Here is a 21,047-nt window from a genome sequence, read left to right as displayed (position 1 = left end):
GAGCCGCTGCCACAGCATGGCTACTGACAGATGAGTGATGTGGTTCTACGCTGGAAACTGAATCCTGGCCGCCGACGCTGAGCATGCCGAACTTTAACCACTAGGCCATCAGGGCTGGCTCCACACGTAATTTTTAAGGCTCCCAAGGTTATTCTGAAGAGCAGCCAAAGATGTAAAAAGAACAATATCACCACCTAACAGTTTTCAAAGTGAGAGTAGTCCATTTATAAAAATGTCTCATTTAACAGCCACCACTTGCTTTTAAAAAAATGCATCTATAAGGGTGTAAGTGAAAAAGGAAATCTGACACCAATTCAAAAAGCAGTTTGAAAGCAGAAAACTAAAGGCAAATAGAAAGAAACTGCTTTTTTCTAACAGATATTACCTGCTTTTTTATCTCAAAGAAGGAAGCAGATGAAAATAGGAAAAACAAGTTAATAGGAAAGAGAAAAGTAGCACTCTGAATTTTTAGGTTCAGTTTTTAAATTATCTTTTCTACCTTAATAAGCAACTACATCATTAAGCATCGCCTTAACTGATGCCCACATGAACACGCTACAAATAAATCAGAGAACCTCAACCTCTCCCTCACTCCACACCGCAGTGAGAGCTCAGTCTGGGGCGTTGCCTTTCAAGCTGATCACCCAAAACGCCATCTGTAGATTCAGTTGTCCTCTAACACCATTGTCAACTGACTAGTTTGAAAAAAGACAGCACTGTTAAATAGACAGATAAAATAAATTTTCTAAACACGCACTCACACATAATTTAGGGGGAAGGAAATGTTTATTCTTCATTAATCTTTTGAATGCAACCACCATAATTTTTCAGGTTTAATTTAGTAGCAAACTTGATTTGTAACACTTCCAGTTCACAATTTTAAGGCTAAGGTTCCGATTAAGGTAATACGGTTATCAATTTAATATAAACGAAGTTTTTTAAAAAGGCTAAAAGCAGTCTGACCTCTTAAAAGAAAATATAAATGACCAGACTTTAGTCTTACTAACGTAAGTACACTTCAGTACTACAACAGTCAAAGAGAAAGATCTTAATTGAAAATCAGAAAGAAGCACTGCTCTTTTCTTCTGTAACACATACGTTTTGGTCATTAGCATGCTAGTATGAATAAGGCAACGTGTCAAGCACTGGCATACAAAAAGTGTAGCGAGATCTGCTGAAGGAGGGCAGTGGCGGTGGTGGCAGGCAAGTGCAGGGATCCCTCTCCAGGCGGTAGGTACATCAGTCATCTTCTCCTCCACAGAGCAGCAGGAGCGCTTTCTTATAGTCCCCAGATGTGTCACTCTGAAACCCGAATGTATTCTGTTAACCCCATGACTCATAGACGCCACAGAAAATAAGAAACCAAGAAATATCTGGCAACCAATTTTATTCATATGACTTGTCTCCCAAGTGGGTAATCTCTCTGCGTGTGACTTTCACATCAGGAATGTTATACAGGGAGTTTCTTCCCAGCGTAACTTATGTTTAACTTTCTAATTTTACCCCTTAAAGGCTCAGTTCTAAGAAAGTGCAGTATGTTCTTCGCTCCAGTAACACAGAGAACAGGGAAGCTTTTACAACTATATTGAAATCAAGCTTTCTAAATCAACTGTAAGTTTCTATCACATAGTATACATGAGGCTAAGGGGCCAGTGCTGGGACTGCCTGGCTGTTGTGGCTCTGCCTCAAAGACTGAAGGGCAGGATATGCTTCACCTCTGCTTGTCTCAGACACAGAGGTGTGTGATGAATTCATGTTTCAAGCTACAAGTGCATGGGAGAACTCTAGTGCTCTTCAGCCCAGCCATACCACAGACACACTAAGTGAAAAGCTTGCTCAATTGAAAGAGAGAGAGAGAGACAGACAGACAGACAGACAGAGAGAAAGAAAGTCAAAAGGCCTTAAGCCAAATTTAATTATAGGCACAGTGTCCCTTGCTTTTAAAAGAACAAAAATGATAGTAATACCTAAGCTCTTTACTTATTCCCGATATGATCTGATTGGTTCTTTCCTGAACTACAAACCAATACCAGAGACAAGGTGATAACAGACAATAAAGAAAGGAAAGACAGATATGAAAGAAAGGAGGAACTAATAAAGACAGCCGGAACCGATGAAAGAGAGAAAGAACACACACACTATTATCACGGGCAAGGGGCTGGCTTTGTTGAGTCATCCATCACCACTACTAAATAATGCTGCTAAGCTCACCAGAGCCTCAGCCTCACCCAGAGCCAATCTTTCACTTGGGAGCGACCATCCGTACTTCAGGAAACGTTCTGCTCAGCTTTATAACTCACAGCTCTAATCACACCACTAAAACTTTAAACTTAACACAAGAATTGGGCTCCCCCATCCATGTCTTGCATGCTATATGATCTGCTGTGGATTCCTAAACATAATTTAAAGAAGGGTTCTACTACCTTAATCATGGAATAAAGAGAGGTGGCAAAATTCTTCCTAAACTCCTTCCTAATGTTAAACAGGTCGATCTCACTCCTGGAGACCACAATTCTGATGACGGTATGATCATCTGTCCCAGCTCCCTTTGAAAAGAAAAAAGGAGAGAGGCACATTGTTTAAAAACATCAAACAGGGCCGGCCCCGTGGCTTAGTGGTTAAGTGAGCGTGCTCCACTGCTGGCGACCCGGGTTCGGATCCCGGGCTCGCACCGACGCGCTGCTTCTCTGGCCATGCTGAGGCCGCGTCCCACATACAGCAACTAGAAGGATGTGCAGCTATGACACACAGCTATCTACTGGGGCTTTGGGGGGAAAAAATAAATAAATAAAATCTTTAAAAAAAATAAATAAATAAAAACATCAAACATAGCATCAAACTGCCCTGAGTTGGGGTGAATCAATAAAGCAAAACAATTTAGTAGAATTGAGCTATACATTTTAAGAAGAAAGAAAAATCCCAAAGTCTATTATCTAAAACATAATCACAGATGGAGAAAGATAACAACCAGCAAAATTAATCAGATTGAAGATTCAAGGTATGCACTCACCTTCATAGCATAGTAGAGGGTTTCTGCAAGGTAGGCAGGTATACTTCGAATAGATTTCACTAAGAAAATAAATAATAGTCAGATGCTATTCTGAGATGAAAAGGATTAATTAAAAACCAAAAGCTGCCTCATGCTTATAGCTCTACTTATTTACAAGTATAAAAGTAACACAGGCTAAAGAAACGGTCATTTGCAAGCTGATCTGATCTCCTTGCTCACCAAGTATTTTCTAAGGGGCTCTACTTAGAGTTTTGAGTTCTGCACGGAGAAGCGTGTAGGACAAGGGGCGCGAGTCTCTTCAATACCCCTTTGCTCTACGAGCACCTTTTTGCTACAGCAGTTTTGGCAGCCTGGGCTGTTATGCCACAACCTTCATCCTCAATAAATTATACAAACATCCTGGAAGTTTTCATTCTAAGACATTCAAGCAAATAATACAAGATTATTACTCTATCTAATCTCTGACAGACCTTGGACCCCTCTTCCTGTAATCCTAATCTAGGAATTCTCTCTGTATTCTTTAGCATCCATGATTCACAAAGAGCAGCACAAGACCTCCCCCTTTCAGGAGAAACACCCAGATACACTGGTAACAGAAAAGAGTATCTCCCCTGAACACATACACATCTACTGGATGTTAGGGCTGCTCAGACCTCAGTCTGCTTAGTTTCAGAAACCTATGATATGAAAATTTCTTAATACATAAAAATAAGAATCCTTAATTCTTTTCCAATGCTTAAGAAAAACTGCCACCAATAACTAAAAATGTCATAATTTTTATGTGTATTCTAATTATGAAGGGGCTAAAAGTTTTCTATTAAAATTCACCTAAGGCACAGGCCAGCCCCGGTGGCCTAGTGGTTAAGTTTGCATGCTCTGCTTCGGCAGCCCGGGTTCAGTTCCTGGGACACGGACCTACCCCATTTGTCACTGGTCATGCTGTGGAGGTGGCCCACATACAAAAAGAGAAAGACTGGCACAGATGTTAGCTCAGGATGAATCTTCCTCAAACAAAAAGAAGATTGGCAACAGATGTCAGCTCAGGGTAAATTTTCCTCAGCAAAAAAAAAAAAAATTCACTAACTGCAGACTCAAATGAAGGGCTGTTAGTGCTGGTTCAGCCACAGCTTTCGCTTATTCGCCAGTAGACAGAGAGCACAAAAACTTAAGCTCAACACCAAACACCCAGAACAAACAGCAGAGAGAAGTTCACTTCAAACTCATGTGAACACTAGGACCACCGGGAACTCACAAACTAGAGTCTCCCTGAATTTGGAGACTACAGAACACTACAATCAACTGCACAAACTCAGTTCTCCAATTTCTTCCAGGTTATTCTGGAATATTTAGCTAAAATAAAATTCCAAATTATTTAATCTGAAAACAACCATCATCGCATCTTCCATTATATCAAAGATACTTTTTCTAAATCACATGCCAATTTCTCAGTCTGCCTCAAAGCTGTGAGGACGGTATTCAAAAGAATTCTAAAATTCCACAGATATTAGAAATAACACTGAAAAGCCTCTGAGGTAAAACCCACAACATTTCAGGTTCATGATGAAATAGTAATTATTTTTAATGCAGCTTCAAAATAATTTTTAAACAATTCTCTTAGTATTTCCACAGGATTAGATGAACTAACCAGATAATCATGTATTTTCAACATCAAAACAGACTTTGAGAATTGGAAATTGAGGAGTTTGCTACACCCAAAGATCATGTCAAGTTCTTTTCATGAAGAAATAGGTGGGTATTCTCAGACAGAGCTTCCACTGCATAAAATACTTTAGCTCTTAACACCATAAATATTATATACATTGTAAAATTACCTACCGACAGCAAGGAGTAGTTGCTCCAAATTACCAGAAGTCTCTCGGTCAATGGTTTCTTCAATTTGAAATCCTGATATAGTCATGTATTTGTCAAACACTAAAAAAATGAAAATGATTTCTTCATCACATAAGGATTGCTATTTCCAGAAAGAAAGTATTTCCTCTGACCAGGTATTATCCTACCAAACACAGATCTCCCCTTTTTCCCCCTTTTTTCTTGCTGACAGAATCCTGATTTTGTTCAGAACCTCAGTGTGCCAAGCCCTAAACAATGGCTTCTAAGTGTTCTCTGTTCACTGATTTTCCAGCCCCCCCTTTCTAGTGAGACCTAAAGGTAAATCTGCTGGAAAGAATTCTCAGAAATCTTTCTGTTTCCTCATAAAAAGTGATAGACAGATATGACTGTTTACCCCTTTCTTTTCTTCTTGCTGTGAAATGGTTGATATGTTTGGAGCTACAGCAGCCATCTTGTGACAATGAGGTACTGAGTATGAGAAAGAAAACCGAAACACTAAGGACAGTGGAGCAGAAAAACAGAAAGAGCCCAGGTCCTGCCAAATCAGCCAAGGAATCCTACCCACAGAAAGCCCAATTTTTAAAGCTGCTATTAGTATGGTTTTCTATCACTTGCCATTGAACTCATTCCCAACTGATAATACCACAAGTATTGATGAATATCCAGAGAGGAGGTCTTGGTACCACTATCTAGCAGGAAATACACGTAGTGAGCCACTACTTAGTGATCTGTGACTATGAGAGTAACACTGTAGAGGCCCACCTCCCTTGTTGCCCTCTGACAATGAAGGCTGGACTAAGGATCTCTAGTTTTGTAAAAGCTACAATAGCAGCAGAGAACTATGAGATTTCTCAAGGTCACCAAAGGAAGAAATAAATTAATTGATTCATTCACTAAGTGCCCATTAAGTAGCAGGTCTTTTGGCATACTGGCTCATGTACTCTCAAAACTAACCCAAGTATCTGTATCACACAGATTTTTTTCACTCACCCCTTCTCAAATGAGACACACTACGTGTTCCAAAGATAGTGATGAACTTTTCTTCATCTGTCCCCCATTTAAGTTCTCCAGCCCGAAACAAAGCCTGTGAAAATTTCAACTTCAGTTAACAAACCGTTCCTCCACCTCATTTTTAGGTTCTTATTGTGTTTTACTCCCTGAATGTTAATTTACCTGACTCATCATTTTACACCTTTCATTCCTAATGTTTCCTCCTCGGAAACTCAGCCCACTGAGTCTGGAGCTACTTCGGAGCCTGCCACTCAACTGGGCCACAGGAGACGAACAGGTCAAAGCAAGAAAGCAGAGCAATGGTGCAGGTTAAATGTTCCAAAAACGTCTGCCGAGACTTCCAATCCTCCAGGAGCGATGGTGTGGGTGGCAGACAGTTCTGATCACCTCACTGTTGACACAGCCATTCAGACTGTGGAAGAACTGAACTAGGAGCTAAGCTGTCTGCACTCTGTTTTACTTTCTCTGTAGCTGCTCAATAACACATGATAAAAATTAAACTCCACATTTTTCTCTTTACAACTGACATTGAACCAAAGCTAGCTACAAAAAGTTTTCATATTTCTGAAAGATCACAATGTATGTTTAAAAGGTGGTGGGACTAGCAGCCATATGGCAGGCACTTAACATAAACCTGTGGAATAGTTTGAATGTCCATATTTACTTTTTGATATGGAAAAGAATATATGCTTTCCAGTGTTCATATAATTGCTGAAAAAATAAAATTATATACAAATATCAAATCTGAGTCCACTTATTGAGATGTGGATAATTTATTAAAACCCAAAGAATCAACCTTTAAAATGTCCACACTACTCTCTTAGTTATTCGCTTCAAGGTAAGTATAACTATTAAGCAGGACGAATGCAACTTGCTGAGGCTGCTGCTTTGAGCTGGCCTCAGGCCCACAGTGGCAGACCAGGTACGGACAGGAGGTGGTCACAGCACACGTCTGGATGTAGAAACTTTGATCACAGTATGTTTAAGGATGTAGATTACAGTGGTATCGGTCTATTTTTTATTATATTTACAGAGAATAAAAAAATAAGACATCTTTAAATTCAATTTTGAAATTAACTTATTTTAATGATAAAAATAAACAGTATCAATCCTGGTCACGTGAGCATGGTCTTCAAAATTGGAAAGAGAGTTATCACGAAAGTCATACAGGTATCTAAACTTTAGATTATGCTACAGCCCTGCCTTAAAATAACTTTTTTAGGAGCCGGCCCAGTGGCGCAAGCGGTTAAGTGCTCGCGCTCCGCTGCGGCGGCCCGGGTTCGGATCCCGGGTGCGCACTGACACACCGCTTGTCAAGCCATGCTGTGGCCGTGTCCCATATAAAGTGGAGGAAGATGGGCATGGATGTTAGCCCAGAGCCAGTCTTCCTCAGCAAAAAAAGAGGAGGATTGGCAGATGTTAGCTCAGGGCCGATCTTCCTCACAAAAAAATAAATAAATAAATAACTTTTTTAATCTAATTACAAAAATAACACACATTCATTGAGAAATTTTATAAAACAGAGAAAAAACATAAGAAAATAAAAATCACCATGAATAACAACATCCTGAAGATACTAGTTACTACGTCTAGTATGTTTTCCACACACAGGTAAGATACACATACATTAACACCGGAAGGGGGAGGGTTCGTCCTGTACAATACTGCAGGCATTGCTGAAGCACTCCTTTCTTACAATTGTTCTATGTTTCTAGGAATTTTCTCTAGTAGGTACAGCAGTTGAGCCTGCTGCATGGGAATAATTGGTGAAATGGCTATTTTTACCTATAATCTCGTAATTTTCTTGGAAGAATTATGTTTGGGATCAATATCTATTCTAAAACGATTATTAAGTAAATCATATGCAATAATGACAATGTCTCTTCACGTAGAGCAATGATATTTAAAAGTTCTCCTTTGTCTTGTTTTCACTAAGGATCTTTTCTTGTAAATGAGGATGCCCAATATCCACAGAGCTGTTGTGGACGAGGACCCTCACACCTCCTCACCCTCCCCCTTCCCTCAGAGGGGGCTTTACAGTCTAGCCTGAGCACAGTCTCATAACCTCTGGTTCAGTGCAGAGTACAGAGGCTTTGGAGTCAAAAAAGACCTGTCTTATCTGGGAGTCTTAGATGAGTTAATCTCTTCTAGAGCCTCAGTGAACTCACCTACAGAGCAGAAATGATGTGTCGATAGTCATTAATGGATATAAACTTATGTAATGAATGCATTGAACAGTGTCAGGTAATCAACAGCACATGCTCAATAAATACTGATTCCCTTCTTCCCCCTCCTGCCCCCAAGAGCTCAACTTTTCTCCAGAGAAAGCATAAAATAAGGACTCAACAGGGGCAGAGGTAAAATCAGTTTAACACAGTAAAATTGTTAAAAATTAAAGTGGATTATCTACAAATGTTCAATTCCGAGGTGAATGACTCACAGTGGCTTATCAAATCCCTGAAATAACAGGAATCCTCCAAGTGCCAGGTATCAGTAGAGAAAAAAATTCAAAAGCTTATGAAAGGGCCCTTCAGTTAGCTTACTCTCAAATTAAGAAATCTTAAATTCCCACTAGTGATAACAGTCCAGCTGCCCTTGCTGCAAGGTATAAATGGGTGTGTTCCTTTTTATGATGCTGAAAGGATAATTGTTTTCAACAGCCTCAATTAAGTAACACATTTTTTAAAATCAAAGACTAATAGCCATTGTAAGATGTTCTGTGTTGTTCTGGTCACTGAAAAGGTAAGGAAAGGCTGGATGCCATTCAAGGGATATTTTAAAGTAACTTCATCAGACAGTTTTCAGATGTACCAAGTTTCCCTGTCAGGGTCCTGAATGGTCATAGCCCCACATAACAAGTAAGTGACACCCCTACAGCCTCGGGACTCAAAGTGTCGTCCCAGGACCAGCACGGGCATCACTGAGAGCTTGTCTGAGATGTAGAATCCCAGCCCTCCCCCCCCAGCCCGCACCGGGACCTACTGAGTAGACTCTGCAGTTTAAGGAGACCCCCAGGCGTTTCATAGGCACGTTAGTCTGGGAAGCATTGGTCTACACACTTGAGTGCAGAGGAGAGAAATCAAGGAAAATGAGGTGAAAACGTCATGTTCCTGCTCAGTGGCCTCACACTGCAGCAATGCTCTCATTCCATCACTGGCTGTGCTGGGAAATCTGCCCGCTAACAAGGCCTCCCTGCCGTCTCTGAGCCCGCTGCAGCTGTCTTCCTTCACCGTTACCATTGACAAGCATCGAGAACTCCTACTCCTGAGAGCAGGCGTGTGAGAATCAACACCGCCTCCCACCAAGCTCACAAATAATTAACGCCTGGAAGGATGTGAGGTCGTCTCAGCAATGAACCAAACCGCTAAGAGCTGGGGGTACAGGTCTGTAGGGCTGCTCCAGCCCCTGCCCCTCAAGAAGACAGAATTAAGCCAGATCTGTGCTTCCAATCAGAACCCCTTAATACTGCAGGGGAATGAGAGAGAGGGGCTAACAGACGAGGACACTGAGACCGTTGCTGTCTAGGGAAAGAGAAAGAAAGGGCTTTGGGGTCAGACAGACCCAGGTGGGAAGCCAGCTCCACTACTACTCAGTGGGGGCCACGGGCTGGTCTCTCGAATCCCTCCCTGAGCCTCAGTTTCCTCATCTATAAAAGGGAAGTTATCCCCTCTACCATAGAGTTCTACACTCACCAGTTATTTATCGAGTGCCTACTGTATGCTAGGAGCTGGGAGTACAAATTGAATTGACAGCTCAGAGTGCCCTGGGTAGGCGGTCAGGTAAAGAGGCAGCTTCAGTATAAGGTGGCACGGACTGTGACAGGAAGCTTGAGATGCTACATACAGTCTTCCCTGTAAGGAGCACCTGACATACACTGCGGGGGGTCAGGCCGGGCAGCCTGAAAAGTAGCTAACCTGGGGACTGAGCCTTGAAGAGGAATTAGTCAGGTGAATGGGGCAGGGAGGGGCAGGAAAAGAAACAGAACGAGAGCAAGCGAGACTGGAGGCGTAAGCAAGCAAGGGATGGATAACAAATAAAGAGCTCAGAAACCAGATTTAGGGGCTTGGACTTTATCCTGAGCACAGTGGGAACTACTGAAGGGTTTTAAGGTTGTAAACAGGGAAGCAAAACAATAGGTTTGCATTTTATAAGGGACGGTGAGGCGAGCGTCAAATACTGCTGACAGCCCTCAGGAGACGTTCCATTTCCTTTCCTCTCTCCCTCCTCTTGGAATGCTGTCATCTCCTGCTAGGCAAAGAGATGACAACATTCCAAGGCCATTATGAAACCAACTCAAAGAATAATGCTCTCCTCATTCCTAGTAGCTAAGTCAGATCACACACATCCAATGGTTGTTCAATAGAGAGCAGTCAAGTAGAGAAGTGCATCTGCCTCCTCCTTCACAATGGTGTATGACTAACAATCAGAAATATATATTTTATTAGTTGAAACATGTGACCAGAGAGACAGGGCTCTGATATGTGACTCTAGGAACACACGTAATTCCTTTGTTACCAACTTCCTGTTTTCAAGTCTCATGTTTCAAATTCTCTAACACTTATTCCCCTCATTTCATTATGTTATCAACCGCACTGAGATTCTACTGGGATTTAAAAGCCCCCAAGTGCAAAATTTCATTTGGGAGTCACCAGACAGCAGCTGATAAAAGAACAATCCTATTTAGAATTCCATCAAAGGAAAGGTGGAGGAATTTCTAAATACCACAATAACTTGTCATCTATTCTGTAATAAAACACCATTTATCACTAAAATATTTTATTCTTTCTTCATCCTCTCCTGCCAAGAGACCTACTGCCTCATTAGCAGCAGAATCAATAACACCTGTTTTTTGTGTGTAACATTCTCTATTTTGTAAATGTTCTATAATCACAAAAAAGTAACCTATGCAGGTGGAACTCATTATTTATATGTAATTTATTTTATTTCATTTCAGTTTTTGGATAAAATATTTTGTTGACCAGATCAAAATGAGAGAAATCGACTTACATGAGCCTGATGAGTTGTAAAGGACCCATAAATAAGATTATTTTTAGATGTTATTACAACATACATTATGATTTTTCGTTAGCATGGATTCTCTTGTTCATTTATATGTCACAATAAAGTCATCACATACCAGGTCTCACTCACCTGAGCATCTTGTTCGACCTGCGCTTCATCAATTCTACCATCAGGGTCTCTGTTAGCCTATAAGAGATGATATGTCTCACTATTGAATTACATGAGCATTTTCAGTCAAAAGGAAAAATGGTTCCACCTAATGGTTATGCACATAAAGCTGTTCCTCTTAGGAATAATATGCTTTTATTAAGATCACTATCAATCCTACCATATTTCACATTATCACACAGCACTGCCCAAGAGCAATGTGACCCTCTTGATTTTAAATTCTGTGAAGAAAAGAGGATAGTGATATTCAAAAAAGCATGAATTAGCTATTAAGAGTTTAGGTCAGATATTCTGAAACACAAACAAACACAGGCACTATACACCAGAATCAAGCAAGTAACAGAAATAATCAAAAGAATTTTAAGTGACCTTACTTAACTAGATTCAGATCAGTCCAGCTTCAGATTTTAAATCAAACCATAAATAGTCTCCACCCAGTACCTGAAGGAGCACCACCAACATCCTCTGGTAGAACCCTGAAGTATCCCCCACCACGTCATCTTCCAGGTTTGAGCCATATTCTGCAACAGAATAATTTCATACTTATTTATAGCTTTCAACTAGAAAAAGATATCTTGCCCCATTAATCAAATGGGAGAGACACAAAGGAAGAAATACCAGATTAGCATAAACATTCTCTACTCTGTCCCTGAGTGCTCTAAAAACTGAAGGCAAATGCTTCAAGTGAGTAGCTGGACAAAAAGAAATTAAAGTCTCCCAAAGGCACTCGATTTAAGCCTAAATCCTGATTCAGCCATTTAGAAATGCTCTCAACCAATGTGGTTATTAATCTGTAGAAACACGATGGTACTGGAAAGCCTCTAAAATGGGATCAATCATAATTTTAAACTGTTTTGCTTTGTTTCAAACGTTGTACGTGATTAGTTTCCAAAGGTCTTCCATCCTCTCATATTCTGAGTTTTCTTTCTTTAGGCAGGGCCATTCTTTCCCCTAATAAGATGTTTTTCCTCTGTAGCAAATAAAGTTAACTCTGACAGACAGCAGTGATATTTTAAAATATGCCCCTTCCCACCTCTATTTCTAGCTATTCAACATAATTCCATAGGAAAGGGGGAAACGGAATCTACAAAAGTCTACAGCCCTTTTCACTAACTCGCAAAGAGCTGCTACTGAAGGAAAGCAGGTATTACTCTAGGGCATTTAAATATTTAATCATTTGAAAGCAAACAAACTTTAAAAGCCCAAAACTTCTATTTTAAAAGATCTAAGAGTTACATGTTTATTTCAACTAGTTACCCAAATACAAAACCTTGAAGGCATCCCTTCTTTCTCCCTCTACTCCAACATCTATACATAATTAACTATGAAATCCTCTCAAATATTTCTCCTCTCTGATTTCTCCCCTCATACCTCCCACCATCCTAGGCTGGGCCATAATGGCCTAGCTTACCTCCCCACACACACAGCTACCTCATCAGCCTCCTGATTCAAATCTCCTTCCTCCCTCAATTGTTCCTTCAATACTCCACTGCCCATTCAGGAACTTACAGTACCTTTGACTCAAGTCCAAACTTCTAATCCAGTCATTCAAAACCATCTATAACATTACCTGTGTTTATTCAATTCATCTCTCACAGTGCACATGCACATAATTCTCCACTATGGTCAGGTTCTCTCCATTCCCTCAATGTACTTTTCTCACTCCAGTCTCCATGCTATCACAGAGAGAGACCAAAATACCAAAAATGCCTTCTTCACCTACCCAAAACCCACCTAATCTTGAAATCGTGTCTGATTGCACCACAAAGCCTCTCCTAACATCCAAAGCCATGATGACCTCTCTCCTCCAAATGAATTCTTGCATTAAACATTTTTGGTGTTTAGATTTTAATATCCTTTAACTATTGCAGTTTTTCTAAGTCATGTCACCCCTAAAAAGACTGCAAACTCCTTGAGGACAGGAGCAAAGTTATGTACAACTTTTGTGCCATTCATAACAGCCAGTACACTGCCAGACATGTAGCTAGTGCACAATCACACGACTGAGAAGGATGGACCATCTGTAGTTATCATTCCCTGTGGCACTCCATTTGTCATCCAGCAGTACAAAGGCTCGTTCACCAATGTCAACATCCCCAAAGAGATCTCTGAATATCACATCAAATAAAACTCAAAGGTGACCACCTGCAGTTGAGATATGTGTCACATCTGTTTTAGTGGTTGGGACCTGTCCAGCTACAAAAAGAGAAGCAGAGAGAGAGATCCAGCACTTCGGAAAGGTAATTATGTAGTTGCTGTCAACTCCACACTGTTCTGACTTGCTGGGTTACAACGTCATTTCTAAGATTAATAAACTAATGCCCAGATAGGAACCCATTTTCCTAGCTAAAGGCTGGCGGGTCTGTTGACGGAGCTGACAACCTGGATGGTCTGGTCCTCCTCAATCAGGTGGGGAAAGAGACTGTTGTTACAGGAAACCTGACGAGAAAGGAAGTACACTCTACCTTTACTTTTTATTTCATTTACTTGGTTCCATTCACAGGATATGCTTCAGATTGAAATATAGATTTTTTTTTCACAAAAAAAGTAAGGCACACCAAAAAGACAAATCACACTGCAGAGCATTCAAGCACTGCCATTAGCTAAAACGACACACATTTACTCCAACCTTTTCATTGACTCTTATTTGGATGAGGTTTCTTTTTCCCAGATTCCAAAAGTGCCTTTTAGATAATTCTTAACTTCTACTAACATAAAACTGTAACTTCTACTAACATAAAACTGAATATTTTTAAGGAAGAAAACCCACTTACATCTTAAAGTTAATGTAAAAGAAATAAAACCTGTATAGCCCTACACTGCATGCAAATCCTACGTCAAGTAAATTCCATCTTCATCGGAAGCTTCTTATAAATACTAAAATAGTTACAGGTCTAGTAAAAGGCAGTCTTTTTTACTGAAACAGAAACCTGGCTCGAATTGTTGCTTATTCATTCATTCATCCAGCAATCATGTACGGCCTGCCCCTGCAACTATGAAGAACTGCATTCACTCAGAGAAATGAAAAAGTGACCTTGGAGACAAAGGAAACATAATCCAAAACATTTACCTTCTTCATAAACTTGTTTTATGGCTCTCAGTTCTGCAGGTGTTCTTGAAGCAATGATTTCTGTCAGTACTTTTTCATTTGTCCCAGCTCCCTGTTTAAAGATTTATTTTTAATAGAGAAAACACGTCAATAAAATTAAAAAGAAAGCTATTTTCCTAGAATAGATGTTACCCAAATAGCATAATTATATAAATATTATCCAACACAATACACACTTCTTTGTATACCAGTTCTATTAGTTACAGAAATAAGAAATTTCAAGTTAATTTTCTCGCCAAAGACAATTTTATCCTTTTCTAATGAAAAATAATGTTTACTGTATGTATATATGTGTGTAATATGACATATAACAGACTATATAAATTTATCAGTTTAATTCTAAATAGTTTAAAAGTAAAACAACTTAATGAAACATGAAATAATAAAAAAGGCTGAAATGGTAAAAAAGAAAACTTTACAAAAATTTACATGGAGAAGCACTGATACTTAAACAATCTGTACCTCAAAACATAAACCCCTGCCACCAAATGAAGTTCTCTATGGATCCACAGGGAAATTCTCCACCAAAGGTAACAATAAATATAGCATCTCCTAGTTACTGGGAATTGGATCAGTATGAAGAAATTGAGACTCGCTTTCTGGATTTTCGAAAAATAATTAGTTGGTTTTCCTTTTTCTGATTATAAGAGTCCTACCTACACTGCTAAATTAGAAAATACAAGCAACAATATAACAACTTAATTTTAAAAGACAGCACATTTAAGCCCCATTCTCTTTAATATTTCTGTTTCTCTACCAAAAACCAAACACTGAAAAACCTAGGTTTACGCTCTGGCAGAACTTCAGCTACTGCTGACATTTCAGAAGCATTTCGCAAAAATAGCCTTTTTTCAATAACCTGAGATTTTGTTTATTCCAAAAGAAATATTGTAGGAAAATTAAGAAAACAAGCACAGCAAGGCTCCTAACTTGATAAACCCTCTTCTCCTTCCACTCCCTAAGTAAGAATCCCCACGCCACATCATCTCCTTGTTAAATCTCAGTTTACCCATTCAAAATCTAACCTCTATCTATTTCCTGTCCCGTAAGTCTAAACAAATGTTTCAGTGTAGTCATATTTATACAATATTCCAATATCAGTCAATGAAATATACATTTAGTTATTTGCTAATGAAATTATAACAAGTTTACCAGCTACCTCATTTTAGTGTTTAGATGTATAGGAAAGAAGGCAAGGGTACTTGAAAATCTTTCTTACGTGGAAATTCTCCCTGAAGCTTTATTTTTTGAACCTACAATGATCAACACTATTATTGTTCCATAATCAGGCAGCTTTCTATTTTAAAAGATAAAATACCTAGTCTGTAACATTTTAAAAACACATCTCAAAACTAGAAAACAAACATGAAAATAAAATATAAAAAGCTATAAAAAAAATTAAAATTTTAAATAGCCACTATTATTGAGTTAACTAAACAAAAAGATTAAACGATACACTTGCAATTTCCTACTTCCTTTTCTTCTTATTGCCTCCTACCCAGTTCTGTCCTCCAAGAAACTCTCACTGAAATAAATCAAATATTTTTTTAACATAAAAAATAAGCTGGGGCCGGCCCGGTGGCGCAAGCAGTTAAGTGCGCGTGCTCCACTGCGGCGGCCCGGGGTTCGCCAGTTCGGATCCAGGGCGCGCACCAACGCACCTCTTGGGAAGCCATGCTGTGGTGGCATCCCATGTAAAGCAGAGGAAGATGGGCATGGATATTAGTCCAGGGCCAGTCATCCTCAGCAAAAAGAGGAGGATTAGCAGATGTTCGCTCAGGGCCGATCTTCCTCACAAAAAATTTTAAAAAAAGCTGAAGTAATTACCAACACAAAATAACATTATTCGTGGCAGGAATGTCCCTCGCACTCCTTTTACCTTAAGAGCGTGCTTCAGTTCATAGGCATCATAAAGCCGAGAGGGTTTCATCAGAGCCACGATTAATTTCTCAAATTTTCCAGTCAATTCTGATTTCAGGTCGTCCAGAAGGTCCTAAACTCACAGAAAATACAAATTTGTTAACCAGGCATAAATTGTAAGGAGACTTTTCCTGAATACGAATGACAGCCCTTTGCTCTAATGAATTCTTTATGTTGCTATCTCCACGCAGACGTAAGGCACCTGAGCTACACAAAGCCCGTAGCTTTGAATAATGTACTTTTGACAACTGACCAAAAGCTTAAACTAAAGCCAAGCCACTTACGTATCAAAGCATTTGCTTTTAAGAGATGTTTTTCTTAACTTCAACAGTTTAAAACAATGACTACTTTAAAAGTGGGCTAAAAATATTTTATTTTAAAATACTGTTGTTGAGAAAAATGTATCTTAAAAAAAATATCCCCCCAAAAAAACCATAAATGCATTTATACAAAGGACAAAATCTGGCCTATCATACCAAACATAACAATTTTTTCTTTTCTCTCAACATCTAGTAACATTCTAATACATAATGGATGCTGTCCATTACTATGCTCCTGACTACTGAGGGACAGCTGCTACTGTGGGGAAATTGTGTATATAATTATGGAAAGAAAAGCAGTATTTCCTCTCCATTTCAGCACACTGGGAAACTAGAAATTATGTTTAAAATACTTTCTTTTTTTTGGTTTGCATTTTTTTCTCAATAAAATGAGGAACACAAATTTTCAGAACAAAATTACATTTGAGTTTTTCAGATATGCACTAATTCACTTAGTAACAAATTTAATTTTTACTTTGAATTGTTAATCAGATAAAAGCATTTAAATCAATCAATTAAAAACTCATTGATTAAAATACCATTCCCAAAGGAACCAAGACTCCAACTGTGTCATAACAAAAAATATTGTAATACAGGTTTGCACCTAGAAAATGGATAATAAAACAATCCAGAGTGGGAAGCACAGAAGAAAAGAAGAGGGGCAGGTTGTCACCAAGGGGTCTTTTGGCACCTCTACAGCCACAAGCAAGGAAAACCAATTACGTGAGGATAAGCTGGGGGAGCATTATATATCAACGGCTGATAATTAAAAAACTGGAAGGAAAAAAAAAAGAGGAGGAGGAGGAAAGTCAGAATCATAAAATAAATGATGTTTACAAAAGAATATTAGTAGATTTCACAACTAGTCTAAAGCATATAGCTGCTCTCACATCCACCTTGGGATGAAGTGCGGTCTTACCCTGCCAAACAGAGTTTTAAAAGCCACAGCAATTTCCTGGCGCTGAGCATTACTTCGGGATGTCAGCAGAGTCAGGATGCTCTCCTCATCCGTGCCTGCAATTTACATTCCAACAATTACACCTTGGCTCCCACATGCCCACCCTCCCAATAGCCTTTGTAACCAGCTCCCCAGTCACTTTAATTCCTTACCTCATAAAAATATTTTTTATATATTTTATTAAATAATTTATTGAACTCTAAAATTTACAATATATAAAATGTTATTATTTCCAACATATACTACCCCCTATTCCAACATATACTACCTTGTGAAGTCAGTGAAAAAATACTCCTGACTTTTTAAAAACTGAATGCACCTCGCTTTTCTTGCAACAAATAGTTACTCAAATGATGGCTATTCACAAGGCACAATGTGTGGGTGTTACAGGGGACTGAGAGAGGAGAAAGATACAGACCCTTCTTGAGGGTTACAGACAATTTAGGATAAAAAACAGAAAAACACACAAAGGCAGAATGTGACCTCAGGAGAGGTCTAAGTGCTAAACAGGGCTCAAAGGGGGTTCTCTTAGATGATAGGAGGCAGAAAGGAGTTTTGGGAAAAGCTCCATGGAGAAGGCGACACCAAAACAGTCTTGAAGGATTTTGATAGGCAGCGACACAAGGAAGAAGGACAGGTTTAGAATGCAGGAAAAGCCCAGCAGTAGGAAAATACAGGGCTTTCATGAAGAGCAGATCGTCCAGCACGGCTGGATCAGAGAACACATAGGCGGTAGTGTGAGCCCAGTCCCACAAGGAGGGGAGGGATACCATGGAAGGCCCTGCAAGGCCAGAAAGCCTGCACCTAATCCTGCTCCAAGAGGAAATCTCAGAAGACGTTCAGAATGGAGAGGGACGGCGTCAGAGCCAAGGCTAAGGAAGGTGGATCCCTCCCCACAGACACGAGTGCAAAAGGAGCCTCAGGACAGGGGATCAGATATCTGTGGAAATCCTCAAGAAGAGACGTTTTTAAATGGCTAGAAAGGAGACTGGGGAAAGAGAAGACAGTTGAATATAAGTTGCAGAACTGAACATCTGATGGCACAGAGAACAGAGAGCTACAGAGCTGATCACTCAGGGGTGTCTGTGTATCTACTCAATCAGCTACCATACAGGAAAAACTGAAAAGCAAAGAGGCTGAATTTACTTTCTCTTCAGTCCTAGAGACTAAACATTAGGGATGGTCAGTCATATTATTTTATTATCTTAATCAAGATGTATCTATTCTCTTTCTATGCATTTCAGATCAAAATATTCTAAAATTAAACCTTACTGTAAACCAACGATTTTTTGTTTGGAAAAACAAATGTCACAGTTTTTTAGAACAACAAAAGGAGGCTGAATTTACCCAGGCCTTTCATGGCCTTCCGCAGAGCTTCTGCATCAGCCCGCTCATCAAATCCCAGGAAGTCAGTCACGGTGCCTTTGAGAACCTGAGACAGGAAACAGTGAGATTATTCACAGCACGACTAATACGACAAAGCAAATAACATAGCCAGCAAGCTGCTTGCTCTGTATCGTGTTCGGTCTTTAAATAAATTTACCATTTGATAAGATCTATAACCCCATTTGAAGTGGGAAGTGTGGATGAGCAGGACCAATTCAGTGCACAAGCCACTGGGGCCCACCCGCAGCATCAGAGGGCCTCCCCAGGCCCCCTTCCCTTGGGCATCACCCCAGTGACCAAGCCGCAGCAACATCCCTCGGTTCATGGAGGGCGTTCCTTGCAGGTTCTTTCCCACTAAGTCTCTCGCCACTTTCATCTAGGAGCAGCTGAGCCTGCATTAAAACTTGATGCCCACCCTGCGCACTGAACTCTGAGCAGTGCTCTTCTTACAGGACTTCCCTCTAGTCCCGTTTCTTTATATTTACTTATGGATTTTAAGATAACCTGGCACAGCATGAAAAGAGATTTGCTAGTTCATGTGCCAGAAGAATACAAATCTTTTCATTCAGAACTTGATAAAGGTATATTGGAAGATATTTTTATAAAGTTTCCTGTTACACACTATTTTATCATATAAAGTGCTCTTAATCATCAAAATATAGTACCGTTTCTCAAAAAAAATTGTAATATCATTAGATCTTTAGAATCAGAAGGCTTTACTGATCCTGAGTCATAAATTTTTATCTATGATAAAGGGAGGCCCCAAGCATTTACTTTTACCAACAAATGTTTTTGAAGTCCCTCAAAACTCCTGTTAAGGTTCCACCTAAGACTGAGGAACAAGAGCTCTAAGGGGGTGAGGTTGAGAATACCTGTCTGGTTTACAATCACGTATTTTGTTATGAATGCCTGGAAGCACAATCACCTACAAAGAAAAAAATTTCTCTTCCCCCTCAGCCTCCAATCACTGCACTTGCCAACAATATCATAATGCCAACCAAATAAAAAGAGATGACAACAGAGAGAGAGAGCCATGGGGAAGAACTTCTACAGGTCACAGAGCCAAAGGTCAGCTCAGTGACCTTCTCTCTTCACTGGCACTAAATTATGCCTCCTGAAAAGGGAGCACTCAGGGACGCAGGAGACAGTGACAAAGATTCTCTCCTTGACCAAACTGCAGACAGGCTCCTCTGAGCTCACTTTTCGACTAGGCCTCATCCTCAGCCTGCCTGCTAGCCCAGTTGTAGCAAGAATCCTACTAAGTCAGTTTAGGGAGAATTCCCCAACCCTTGATAACTGGTAGAGTCCCGCATCCCCCATCTTTAATGTATAAGTCCGTGGGCTGCCTTTAGCAAGAATCCTATTAGGCCAGTTTAGCAGGAATCCCCCTACACTTGATGGCTCCTCTTAGTAACTTTCCATCCACTGACCTCCTCCCCCTGCTGGCTGGCTATAAATCCCCAGCTGTATTTGCTATATTCATATCTGAACCCAATCTCTCTTCCCTATTACAATAGTCATGACTCTATTGCAAGAGTCTTGAACAAAACCTTCCTTACCGTTTTAACAAGTGTCAGAATAACTTTTTCTTTAAAGTGGTCCTTCCTCTTGTTCAAGGAAAGAAGGAAGGTTGTTCTTTCCTCTGAACAAAGAGTCAGCCATGAGAGAACCTACAAGAAAGCCTCAGCGCTGTGATTATGAGGCCAAAAGAACACAATCCAAGAGGAGGGGTGTTTCTCAGTTTGGTCTCCCAGCCCTAGAGCGCTGACTTCCCTCTGTCTGTAGCAGCTGTCATTCCTTCCTTCCCTGAGCTAAACAAAGGACTGGAGCCAACTCAGAAGAGGAGAGGGAGGATAAAGTCTCGCTCCCACTTATTTCATGGGAAAGGTCAGGAAACTAAGCCAGAGCTCTTCATTCTACCAAGTAGAAAATCCACCCACGGCCAGGCTAGTCTTCATTTCCACCCTATTTATAAAAAACACAGATGCTTAAAAACCAACAAATTCCCTTCCACTAATCCTATAGCTTGAGCCACATGAAACTGATGGTTGAATACTGGCAATTTCATATGGTTCAACATAATTAAAAGGATGAATAGGTCGGGAAAGAAATTACTAAGATTTGAGAAGACGACCCTTCAAAATCAGCATGGGTTGGGAAAGTTATATCTCTCAAGTCAAACTGTAGTTTCTCTATTTAGTGGGACCACTTCAAATGGATTATAAAGATACCATCAATATTACTGTAAAAATGACTAAATACCCCAGGTGCTCTCAATGTGAGAACTTAGTA

At 39.9% G+C, this 21,047-nt stretch overlaps 1 protein-coding gene across 1 annotated transcript in view; it reads right to left on the bottom strand.

Moving 5' to 3' along the window:
• Positions 1 to 767: 767 nt before the first annotated feature.
• The window catches only part of ANXA5 (annexin A5), a 29,543-nt gene continuing 9,263 nt past the window's right edge, over positions 768 to 21,047 (bottom strand). The window contains exons 3-13 of the mRNA XM_087437676.1: positions 18,717 to 18,801; positions 17,331 to 17,425; positions 16,051 to 16,164; positions 14,133 to 14,223; positions 11,504 to 11,583; positions 11,024 to 11,080; positions 5,852 to 5,945; positions 4,847 to 4,942; positions 3,011 to 3,069; positions 2,424 to 2,546; positions 768 to 1,302 (exon numbers count right to left, since the gene is read on the bottom strand). Coding sequence (XP_087293802.1) covers positions 1,240 to 1,302; positions 2,424 to 2,546; positions 3,011 to 3,069; positions 4,847 to 4,942; positions 5,852 to 5,945; positions 11,024 to 11,080; positions 11,504 to 11,583; positions 14,133 to 14,223; positions 16,051 to 16,164; positions 17,331 to 17,425; positions 18,717 to 18,801 — 957 coding nt within the window. The 3' untranslated portion in view covers positions 768 to 1,239. The remainder of the gene's footprint in view (positions 1,303 to 2,423; positions 2,547 to 3,010; positions 3,070 to 4,846; positions 4,943 to 5,851; positions 5,946 to 11,023; positions 11,081 to 11,503; positions 11,584 to 14,132; positions 14,224 to 16,050; positions 16,165 to 17,330; positions 17,426 to 18,716; positions 18,802 to 21,047) is intronic.

Source organism: Ceratotherium simum, chromosome 12 (assembly GCF_057802395.1).
Source record: "Ceratotherium simum simum isolate JZ-2026a chromosome 12, ASM5780239v1, whole genome shotgun sequence".
NCBI classification, from domain to species: Eukaryota; Metazoa; Chordata; class Mammalia; order Perissodactyla; family Rhinocerotidae; genus Ceratotherium; species Ceratotherium simum.
The sequence above is the reverse complement of the archived record's forward strand: the minus strand, read 5'-3'. Positions and strand labels throughout refer to the sequence as shown.